The following is a 12738-nucleotide window of genomic DNA, read 5'->3' as shown; positions in this document are numbered from 1 at the left end:
GAATCCCTTGTAGATTTACACAAATAATCATGCAGAAGGACGTGTTTTTGGGTTAAGCAAATAAATGATTTACTTGAAGAAATGGAGCTGCCACCCAGCGTTGCCAATTTAGCTTTTTTCCCGCTAGATTTGGCTTTTTTTGAAGACGTTTAGCGGGAAAAAAAATGCATTTAGCTTTTAGCTTTTTTTTGGCTTTTTTTCATGACCCTTTTAGCTATTTTTGGCTTTTTTAGTTTCGACATGTTCCAATTGAAATAGGGTTAAAACTTCGTTTTTATCAAAGTCTTGCTGCCAGAATAAGGTTTTCCACATATTTCAAAGATCAATTGAAGCCTTAATAATTATTCCAGCCATTATGCGGGCATTTTTGCAGCAAATACACCTTGTGGTAAAGTCTTTTCCTCGTATTCATAAAAGTTATCGTGAACTTTAAATCTACTATTACTATACAAATTCCTTATATAAACTGTCAGTAAATTATTAGGAATAAAAGCATTTGACTCGTTTATCCTTTTTATGTTATTATAATACGTATTCTAAAGTTATTATATTACTAAATTAAAATAGTAGATGTGAATTGCTTTGTACACTGAAAAAATATTGTCGTGAGGCCAAAGATTTCATGTCTTTAAAATACGAACGCGAATTTTGGTTATAATAGCATTTGTGCATTTCTCTTATGTAAACTGCTTTCCTTGTCCAAAAGCCGATAAAATCGTTTTGTCCTTATAGTTAAGTGATTCAACTTAAAAATGGGTATCTTTTCATGAAAGAAGGCTAGGGTCAATTCTAAAAAATTCTTAAAATTAATTAAATGGTCTTTAAATTTGTGGAGTTTTATCATCTTGACCACAAACCAAAATAGCGTTAAAAAATAGAAGAGGTTTTTCAACATTTTATTTTAAAAACGTATACACAGAATAATTTCTACTTAAATTCGAGTCTGAATTTGGAAATTTAAGTTATCGTTAACACGTTTTTAAAGCACTGTGATAGCTCATGATGAAAAAGCTGAAAAAGCGAATAAATTCAAAATTGACACGGAATCAATACAAAAATCATTAGTGTTCAAAATCTTTGGAACCGAACATAGAAATAATTAAGGAAATAAAGTTTTGAATGTGGTATTATTTTTTTTAACATCAAAAAATGCAATAAAAAAATTCGTAGTGATAGGATCAAAACAAATCTGCTATTTACTAATGGAATGGATTTACATTTACGAAAATTGGACAACAATAGGTTTGTATGGGAAATTTTCGAATAAAAGTTATTCAGTATAAACTTGCAAGACAGTTAGAATGGGTTTTATTCTCTTGGGTAATATTAGGAGAAGTGTACACGATCACGAATTTATCATTAATTCAGTTAAAACGAAATATAATGATATTTTCTAATGAAGTTCTATGTGACATTGGACTTGTGGATGAATAACTAGCTGATAATTGCAAGTTTACCGGGAAAAAAAGTTTTTACTAGGAAATATAAATGAAGGACTTCCAGTAAAAATTTGTACGCAAACAGAGCTAATATGACTTAGATTTTCTTACAGTCTCTTACAATGGAAATAAAATGAATACAATTAAAATAATATGCATTTTAATTGAAATAAAGCCTTTAAGTTTGTTAAATTTCAATCAAAAATGGGACTTTTTATATAAAAAAGTTTAGCTTTTTTTCTAGCTATTTTTTAACATTTTTTAGCTTTTTTTGGCTAGTTTTTTGGACAAATCTAGCGGTTTTTGGTGAAACAATTCTGGCAACGCTGCTGCCACCAATAGAACCAAATATGACACAGATTACATTCAACTACCTATAGGAAATAATAAATGCATGGCTAGAAGGATTCTCGTTGTGAAATATTTATAGTTTTCTGTTGATTTGAGAAATTGGGATGTTTGGCGATTTTATTATAGATTTGGTAAATTCAACATTATTGTCTAATTCAAAAGCTGAAAAAAACAACCGTATAACGATATTATCTTTCATTATATAAGATAACACGTATTCGTTAGGATTTATGTGACAATGACCCGAACATTGTCAATATAATACAATAAGGGAAATAATTCCGCACTTTACCCACAAAATATATCAAAAATTCAAATTTATACAGCATTTATAAAAAAATAAAATCTATTATACCCCACTAACATAGACAAGAATAAAAAACCGTATTTTTTCCAGACTTCGTGTGGGACACTGTATTACTACGCATTAACACCTAATTAATAAAGATAAAGACAATAACTGCCCTAACTGTGGAGATGCAGCGAGTATTGAACATATATTAGAATCCTGTCGGAAACTAGTAAACTTAAAAATGAATACACTAAATAATACAGGCATTGCTAAAACCCACTAATGAGGAAAACATTAACAAAATATTGATTTTCATTTCGCAATCTAATGTGATCATATAAAACAATTACAATTAATTTTATGTTAGTTAGCTGATGGCCTCTGTAGCCAATGCTACTATTCCAATATTATTCTTATATTATACTGTAAGTCTAATTTTGTAAATAAATAAATAAAATCTATTATTGAGATAAATGATGGCAGTCTTTTTTGTAATATACAGCGATAATCTACATACAGGGATTAGCTATGAATATTATTAATTAAAATAAATTAATTAAAAATAAAAGTAGTATCAAATTTGTTTTATATTCATGGAGAAATTGTATATTATTGAGAAAAAACTGTGCAAGTACAAAATTGACAATAATAGCAGATTATCACAACTCGCCACAAATATGGAAAAATATATCAAAAATGAATTAAAGATTGTGCGTATGAAAGGGATAATTACGATGGATGTACATTTTAACATTGCAAAAAGCACTGATCTTTTTTTTTTTTTTTTTGAGAATTTCAAAATTCTATAATTAGATAAAGGCAAAATATTCACAAAACAGTTGATGTCTGAAATATGTCGTCCATTGAATACAGAGTGCATATTTGGTACTCTAAACGTTAAGTTAGGTTTAGTGGCATCCCGTTATGTCATACTCACTTATGGCGATTTCGATTGGAGAAAAATGTGCAACATTCTCGAAATTGATTGCCAAATATGAAGGACATTGTCATAGATTTTGGATCCTGTATGAATTAACAATAACTTTGGAATGACACTTTAATTTGAGGGAAAATACCATGAGGAAAAAAGTAGTGTAACACCAGGGCAAAATATTTTTTGCGAAACGAAAACGCCCTTAGACTATTCAGGCCACTTTGAAACTCAGTTGATGAACCTCAACTGAGGCTGCCCGAGTAAGTTTCTCAACGAGGCTGCCCGATTCCATATGTAGCTCAACGATAAGGAGCATTTTAAAGCAGCATCCAGTGTTTCATATTAAGTTGAAAACAATTAGGGAAGCTTTACTGAAGATTTGCCAGCTTTACTGAGAGGGGGTAAAACGTGGCTGACAAACGTTTTGCTGTTCGGTCAAAACTGGGATGGCTTTCATATCATCACGAAACATGGAACTCAGTAAAAACGTCTTTCTAAATTTCAGTAAAGATGATAATTGGATACCGTACTTTACGTTTGCTTATAATTCTAAACCACGTTTTGATACTAGGTTAGGTTAGGTGGCAGCCCGATGTATAAGACTCACTTAGACTATTCAGTCCATTGTGATACCACATTGGTGAACTTCTCTCTTATCACTGAGTGCTACCCGATTCCATGTTAAGCTCAATGACAAGGGACCTCCTTTTTATAGCCGAGTCTGAACGGCGTTCCACATTGCAGTGAAACCACTTAGAGAAGGTTTGAAACCCTCAGAAATGTCACCAGCATTACTGAGGTGGGATAATCCACCATTGAAAAACTTTTTGGTGTTCGGTCGAAGCAGGAATCGAACCCACGACCTTGTGTATGCAAGGCGGGCATGCTAACCATTGCACCACGGTGGCTCCCACGTTTGATACTAACTGATCAACATATGATCGCCAAATTAAAATATTTATATGTATAGTAGTGATTTAAGGAGAAAAATTTTAGTAAGTAAATGCATAAAATATTTTCATAGCTTCATATTAATTGCTAAATAAATAGCACTTTTGAAAACTTTTTGTGAAATATTGATAAAAAATAAGCACTACGACCGCGCTACCCAAAACAGCATTCGTGCAGAAAAACGTATAAAATTACTCGGTAGATCTAAAACTGATGGCGAAAATGCCAAGAAATAGATTTCCATGTGTGTGAAGATAAATTCGAATTTGAAATTTGCAGCAAAAACTTAGCCGAGACACAAACCAGCACCAAAAATATTTTTAAATTCGAATTTAGGATTTCAAATTCGAATTTGGATTTTTAGTATTTGACTTATTATTTAAAAACTAAGCCGCGTGCGATATAGAGAGTAGGCTCATTGGAAAGGGCTTGAGCTCAGCTTTCATAATCATAAAAGTCTTCATTAGAAAAGTATTTGTGAAAAGCGAAAATTTGAAAACAAAATTTTCAACAAATTTTTACAACGGGCCCACTGTGCCAAAACTAAGCCGCGTGCGATATAGAGACTAGGCTCATTGGAAAGGGCTTGAGCTCAGCTTTCATAATCACAAAAGTCTTCATTAGAAAAATATTTGTGAAAAGCGAAAATTTGAAAATGCTTTTTCAACAAATTTTTACAACGGAGCCCACTGTGCCAAAACTAAGCTGCGTGCGGTATAGAGACTAGGCTCATTGGAAAGGGCTTGAGCTCAGCTTTCATAATCACAAAAGTCTTCATTAGAAAAGTATTTGTGAAAAGCGAAAATTTGAAAATGCTTTTTCAACAAATTTTTAAAACGGAGCCCACTGTGCCAAAACTAAGCCGCGTGCGATATAGAGACTAGGCTCATTGGAAAGGGCTTGAGCTCAGCTTTCACTTCCACAAAAGTCTTCATTAGAAAAGTATTTGTGAAAAGCGAAAATTTGAAAATGCTTTTTCAAGAATTTTTTACAACCGAGCCCACTGTGCCAAAACTAAGCCGCGTGCGATATAGAGAGTAGGCTCATTGGAAAGGGCTTGAGCTCAGCTTTCACTTCCACAAAAGTCTTCATTAGAAAAGTATTTGTGAAAAGCGGAAATTTGAAAATGCTTTTTCAAGAAATTATTACAACCGAGCCCACTGTGCCAAAACTAAGCCGCGTGCGATATAGAGACTAGGCTCATTGGAAAGGGCTTGAGCTCAGCTTTCATAATCAGAAAAGTCTTCATTAGAAAAGTATTTGTGAAAAGCGAAAATTTGAAAATGCTTTTTCAAGAATTTTTTCCAACCGAGCCCACTGTGCCAAAACTAAGCCGCGTGCGATATAGAGACTATGCTCATTGGAAAGGGCTTGAGCTCAGCTTTCATAATCACAAAAGTCTTCATTAGAAAAGTATTTGTGAAAAGCGGAAATTTGAAAATGCTTTTTCAAGAAATTTTTACAACCGAGCCCACTGTGCCAAAACTAAGCCGCGTGCGATATAGACACTAGGCTCATTGGAAAGGGCTTGAGCTCAGCTTTCATAAGCACAAAAGTCTTCATTAGAAAAGTATTTGTGAAAAGCGAAAATTTGAAAATGCTTTTTCAACAAATTTTTACAACGAAGCCCACTGTGCCAAAACTAAGCCGCGTGCGATATAGAGACTAGGCTCATTGGAAAGGGCTTGAGCTCAGCTTTCATTTCCACAAAAGTCTTCATTAGAAAAGTATTTGTGAAAAGCGGAAATTTGAAAATGTTTTTCAGCAAATTTTTACAACGGAGCCCACTGTGCCAAAACTAAGCCGCGTGCGGTGTAGAGACTCGGCTCATTGGAAAGGGATTGAGCTCAGCTTTCATAATCACGAAAGTCTTCATTAGAAAAGTATTTGTGAAAAGCGAAAATTTGAAAATGCTTTTTCAACAAATTTTTACAACGGAGCCCACTGGGCCAAAACTGAGCCGCGTGCGATATAGAGAGTAGGCTCATTGGAAAGGGCTTGAGCTCAGCTTTCATAATCACAAAAGTCTTCATTAGAAAAGTATTTGTGAAAAGCGAAAATTTGAAAACAAAATTTTCAACAAATTTTTACAACGGAGCCCACTGTGCCAACACTAAGCCGCGTGCGATATAGAGACTAGGCTCATTGGAAAGGGCTTGAGCTCAGCTTTCATAAACACAAAAGTCTTCATTAGAAAAGTATTTGTGAAAAGCGACAATTTGAAAATGCTTTTTCAACAAATTTTTACAACGGAGCCCACTGTGCCAAAACTAAGCTGCGTGCGGTATAGAGACTAGGCTCATTGGAAAGGGCTTGAGCTCAGCTTTCACTTCCACAAAAGTCTTCATTAGAAAAGTATTTGTGAAAAGCGGAAATTTGAAAATGCTTTTTCAAGAAATTTTTACAACCGAGCCCACTGTGCCAAAACTAAGCCGCGTGCGGTGTAGAGAGTAGGCTCATTGGAAAGGGCTTGAGCTCAGCTTTCATAATCACAAAAGTCTTCATTAGAAAAGTATTTGTGAAAAGCGAAAATTTGAAAACAAAATTTTCAACAAATTTTTACAACGGACCCACTGTGCCAAAACTAAGCCGCGTGCGATATAGAGACTAGGCTCATTGGAAAGGGCTTGAGCTCAGCTTTCACAATCACATAAGTCTTCATTAGAAAAGTATTTGTGAAAAGCGGAAATTTGAAGATTTGATCACAATTTTGTTTTCAAATTTGATCAAAATTTTGTTTTCAAATTTTCGCTTTTCACAAATACTTTTCTAATGAAGACTTTTGTGATTATGAAAGCTGAGCTCAAGCCCTTTCCAATGAGCCTAGTCTCTATATCGCACGCGGCTTAGTTTTGGCACAGTGGGCCCGTTGTAAAAATTTGATGAAAATTTTGTTTTAAAATTTTCGCTTTTCACAAATACTTTTCTAATGAAGACTTTTGTGCTTATGAAAGCTGAGCTCAAGCCCTTTCCAATGAGCCTAGTCTCTATATCGCACGCGGCTTAGTTTTTAAATAATAAGCCAAATACCAAAAATCCAAATTCGAATTTGAAATCCCAAATTCGAATTTGAAAAATATTTTTGGTGCTGGTTTGTGTCTCGGCTAAGTTTTTGCTACAAATTTCAAATTCGAATTTATCTTCACACACATGAAAAAAATTAAAAAAAGGAATTTCGTGTTTTGATAAAATACTGATTTCTGAAGGGAAAAAATACGGTGGAAGCAAAAACTTGGCTTGAAAATGAGTTTCCGGACTCTGCCCCAGGGAAATCAACTATAATTGATTGGTATGCAAAATTCAAGCGTGGTGAAAAGAGCACGGAGGACGGTGAAAGCAGTGGACGCCCGAAAGAGGTTATTACCGACGAAAACATCAAAAAAATCCACAAAATGATTTTGAATGACCGTAAAATGAAGTTGATCGAGATATCAGAGGCCTTAAAGATATCAAAGGAACGTGTTGGTCATATCATACATCAATGATATGACCAACACGTTATTGTAGAGTTTGAAGGTCGAAATCGCTGTAAAACGGCCCCATATGATATTATATGAAAATATAAAGCATCAATTAATAAAAAACAACAATCTCATATGAAAAATTGAACCAGCAATCTTATATCAATAACGTTATATATACATTTTTTTGTTTTGTTTTTTCTTTTTATTATTATATCCTCGCATGTACAAAATTTGATAATGTTCTTGGATCCCATTGAAATTAAAATATATGTTTTATTCGCGAGTCAGGAGAATACTCATTAAACAATATTTGCATTATATTTGCATTTGCATCTTAAGTCAATTATCTTTATCTTTTTTCATCAAGCTGATGTAAAATATTGAAGAAGGTTCTTTCGGTACGTGTTGTAGGATAGATCAAAATGCTTCAATGTATTCGGTAGAATATTATAGTCTACCAATTCTCACATGAAATGATTTATTCATGTATCGACTGGCAGTTGGAATAATCAATTGATTGCGACGTGACAAGTTGAAAAAGAAGAGTTTGTGTCTTAAAAAGCTTGTAAAATAACAACAGCGATCTTAAATCAACAAATTCTGAGAAGGAACATCCTAAGAAGCGTCGAACATAGTCCGAGACATGATCGAACCGTCCAAGCGAATATAGATAACGTACTACTCTATGATAGTTTGAAACCCGATTGGTTTCACACATAGTGTAACAGGATTTGAATTCGGCTACAAATGAATCCGAGGTCCGTAATTATTGAACTTAATATAGAATCAAGCTGCAATGAGCTTATTATCCTTAATGTATATGTAACATACAGCCACTCTATGTAACCAAACCTTGCGTGACAAATTTCCAATTTTATGCTGTCTTGCAAATATGCTATACATAAAAAACGTGATAAAATTTTAAGAATAACCCTTACTGAAGCGACCGGATAGCATTTTGTTTTTTGTTTTTTTTTTTTTCTTTCTTTTTTGGAAGATACTATCTATATTAGCTCAATTTTTTTGGTAAATTACTTTAGAAATTTAAAATTACTTCGTATTAAAAAATTTATATTTTATTTTAAATTTATATTTTAACACTGCCCAGAACAACAAATATGACCATATAAAATAAAACTAATTTTACCGCCAATAAAACCATTTCCGTAGAAATTTCAATTTTTCACCATTGCTCAAAACACTAATTCACAAATTATATTGCATTGGTCTTAACAACAAAGTGAAGTTACATATCCATTTTTAACCGGGCACTGTATATAATCCCGAGTTGCATATAATACATACATTTCTGTACTTCACACTATCTCGGTACCTTTTTCTATCGAGTTCCATCTATTCAACAGATACAAGTGCATGCGGGACGATTTTATTTAATTGTTTGCTAATACTTTTTATTCAAAAAACACGGATTCGACTAAATATTTGTTTTATTATTCTGGCGTGTTCAATCACAGTTGCCATATCAAATTATACACAGCAACACAGGGTGACTTAGCCCTTAGTCGTGTAAGGGGAAAAATTGTGCACTTATATAACAGGTATGTTCGCTGACACACAAAGAAAAAATTGTCAAAAAATATACCATAAAGGCTGGTACTATGTTCGATTTATTGAAAACTATTGTTAAAGGCCGGTATGCACCTCTAGCGAAAAATTTCATTCCCATAAGAAATGCATTGCTATTTATGCTAACGAAATTTTCGGTAGCGTTCAATTTCGAAAGCTGGTACGCACCTCTAATGAAAATAACAGGGTTGTCAAAATCAGATTTTGGCAGCAAACATTTAATTTATTACAATCATTGTGTGCGTAAAAGTTTTTTTTAAACGTTTACTGCCAAAATATGCTTTTGACAACCCTGTTATTTTCATTAGAGGTGCGTACCAGCTTACGAAATTGAACGCTACCGAAAATTTCGTTAGCATAAATAGCAATGCATTTCTTATGGGAATGAAATTTTTCGCTAGAGGTGCATACCGGCCTTAAGACAAAAATTGAACCGATAGGTTTGATAGTTGTTTATTTGAATGAAAAATTTTCTTTTTGTTTTAATAATATTCAAATTCAAATAAAGGCCGGTATGAACCTCTAGCGAAATTTTCGGTAGCAAAAATTTATTTAAGTCTACAACAAAAAAACAGGGCTGTGTACACAAATTTTAAACCAGCTAATCGCTTTAAAAAATTGTTAATATATGTTCCAAATATTCCTCAAATAAATTGTTTATTATTTACAGACCTTTTAAAACTTTTACGCACACAATGATTGTAATAAATTAAATGTTTGCTGCCAAAATATGCTTTTGACAACCCTGTTATTTTCATTAGAGGTGCGTACCAGCTTACGAAATTGAACGCTACCGAAAATTCCGTTAGCATAAATAGCAATGCATTTCTTATGGGAATGAAATTTTTCGCTAGAGGTGCATACCGGCCTTAAATCAAACGTACATGATAAAAAATACCAAGTGTTATTGAAGACAAGTAAAAGAGAAAAACATAAAACTAACTAACAACTTTTAATTTCTGAATGGCACTTCTTTCTCTCTGCATGCCGTCTATGGAACTCTTTGCCTGCATCAATACAATTTACTCACAACGCTAATACGTTTAAGAAGTCACTCTATACATTATATTCTCAATAGTTTAACTTTTTCAATAATTCTGTCCCATGTACACTTTCATAGTTTGTTTTTTTTTTTTTTTTTTTGTTTTTAGTCGATTAAACCTAGATTTCTTCTAAATTTAATTTTCGACGATGGTTTAGTAAATATATCTGCTAGCATATTCTCTGTCGATATGTATTCGTAAATTATATTTCCTGATTGCTTCAGATCTCTTGCATAGTAACATTTAACTTCTATGTGTTTCGATCTTGAATTAATCTTTTCTAATTCCAGCATTTTTAAGCTGCTTTGATTATCTACATACAGTGTGGGAGTCGATGGAATTCCAAAATCATGTATTATGTTGATTAGCCACGTAGCTTCTTGACTGGCTTCTGTTAATGCAACTAAAGGTTGAATTAAGGTTGAATTACACACCATGCGTCAATCCGTGCGTTGATGGAAGGGTTGATTTTTTCTGTTTGCGGAAGACTATTCGAGCTTATGATTTCAAAGAGAAATTTCAACTCTTCAATCATCGGACGCATTGAATGCATGGTATGTAATTCTACCTTAACTCCGATTCTGTAGATGAAGGCGTAACAAGGGATTGTTTTCTAGCAGCAAAATGTATGGTGGCCGATCCTAGTTTAAATACATACATCCACTCGTAGATTTTCGATCTGTATTATCGCCAGCCCAATCAGCATCAGTATATCCTATCCATGTCAATTGCTCCTTCAATCCAACATGCAGCTTTAAGCTTTTAGTTGCCTTTAGATACCTCATTATTCTTTTGACTTCATTCCAATCTGTTTTGCTGGCATTACTCACTTTTCTTGATAAAATTGAAATCGCTGAAGCTATATCTGGTCTAGAATTGCTTTCAAGGTAAAGAGGTGATCCAACTGCCTTTCTGTATTGGTAATTGTTTTAAAATCTGGTATCACAACTTATCTTGAAGTATCCTGGATCCAAAGGAATATTAGAGTCCCTTGCGTCTTCTATATTGTGTTTCTTCTTTTCAATATACGTCATTTGATCCATGTAAAATATTCCATCTCTATTTCTGGTAAAATTTATGCCAAGATAAAGTTTTAACGATCCAAGATCATTTAAATCAAAATACTTCCCAATATTCTTTATAACATATTCTATTTCACGTTCATACTTGGATGCAATAATTATATCATCAACGTATATTAAAATATAAATGTAATTGTTATTTTCCTCTTTTATGTATAGACAATTGTCAACATCTCCCCTTCTGAATCCGAATTTTATAATTACTTCATTAATTCGTTCACTCCAACATCTTGCTGACTGCTTAAGTCCATATTTGCTCCGATTCAGTTTGCATACCAAATTTTCTTTTCCCTCTTCCACAAAACCTTCTGCTTGTTTTATATAGACTTCATTATCAATTTCGCCATTAAGAAACTCCATTTTAATATCAATATGACGTACAAACATGTCATTGTATGAGGCAACCCAATAAACACAAATGTTTGAAAAATGCTAAATTTAAACAATTTTTCAAACATTTTTTCAGAGGATTGGGTAATATTCAAGTTGAAAAATTGTTGAGAAAATCGCGTTCTCAACAAAAAACAGACATTACCGTCAACAGTGAAATTCAACATATTAGCAATAATATCTCAAGTGTTATCCTCAAATTGAAATGCACCGCTACTCAATAATTTGTCAAACAATTTTCGATGCGAGTCAACTTCAAAATTAACATCGTTGCAAATACTTTTCAACCTAAAGGTAGGTACTATGTTCGGTTTCCGAAGCGAAATCCCATACAAAACCAAAAATGCGAAAAACTACCGAAATATTTTTTCATTTATGGTACTTTGTTTTTTTTTTTTCGAGTTGAAAAACTGACATAAAGTGCATAGTCCCTAATTAGGTCGGCTTTAAATCCTTCCATATGTTGAGATTAGTTAGTTTCAAAACATGGCGCCATTTGTAATGTGAATTAAGAAATAATTGATTTATTCAAATGATTTGTGTTAAATTAGAATACAAAAGTGGTTCGCGTTGTTATTTAAAAATGCAATTCGGTTGACGAAATAAAAATAACGGAGTGCTATATGTATATAACATATATAACAGCATCTGGTTCTGTAGCCGTTTCTGCCACAGTAGCATCTGCCCTCACATCTCTGACTACATCAGCTACAGTGAACAACTCCAACATAGCACCCACAACACCTGCCACGACCACAGTGGCTGTGACCGCAAATATTGTATTGCAACAACCAAATACAACGGCCGCCCAAGTAGTGAGTGGTCCCATTGGGGTGGCAGCAAATACTCCAACATTAGCCACTATTACTAATTCTTCAAATGCAATATCGACTGTTGCTGCCGTTAGTAATACAAATGCAATACTAATGCAATGGTGGTTTCACAATCATCCACAATAGTATCACCAGCAGCTGGATCGAATGTTGTTGTTCCCACCATTACAATGGCTTTAGCAGGAGCTACCGTGGGACTTAAGTCTGGTCCAGATATTACAATGACATTGAACCGTATAAATACGGCAGAGAATGAAGTTGATGTGGAGGAATGTTTACCAGGTGATGTTGTTAAATTGGATTTTGCTGGCGAAGAAGTGGCTGGGTCAAATTTTACCCCTAAAGGCCGGTATGCACCTCTAGCGAAATTTT

At 33.6% G+C, this 12738-nt stretch overlaps 1 protein-coding gene and 1 long non-coding RNA gene across 4 annotated transcripts in view; one reads left to right on the top strand and one right to left on the bottom strand.

Annotated features, from left to right (window-relative positions):
- The window catches only part of gus (splA/ryanodine receptor domain and SOCS box containing gustavus), a 118397-nt gene extending 109474 nt beyond the window's left edge, over window positions 1–8923 (bottom strand). The window contains exon 1 of one of the 3 annotated variants that reach the window (XM_075295644.1): window positions 8765–8923. In XM_075295644.1, coding sequence (XP_075151759.1) covers window positions 8765–8784 — 20 coding nt within the window. In that variant the 5' untranslated portion in view covers window positions 8785–8923. The other 2 variants (XM_075295645.1, XM_075295646.1) reach the window with 2 other exon arrangements.
- The window catches only part of LOC142223388 (uncharacterized), a 232889-nt gene that overhangs the window by 196520 nt on the left and 23631 nt on the right, over window positions 1–12738 (top strand). The gene's annotated exons all lie outside the window — the stretch shown is intronic.

This window comes from Haematobia irritans, chromosome 2 (assembly GCF_050003625.1).
Source record: "Haematobia irritans isolate KBUSLIRL chromosome 2, ASM5000362v1, whole genome shotgun sequence".
NCBI classification, from domain to species: domain Eukaryota; kingdom Metazoa; phylum Arthropoda; class Insecta; order Diptera; family Muscidae; genus Haematobia; species Haematobia irritans.
Note: the sequence above shows the minus strand (reverse complement) of the source record. Positions and strands in the feature narration are given on the sequence as shown.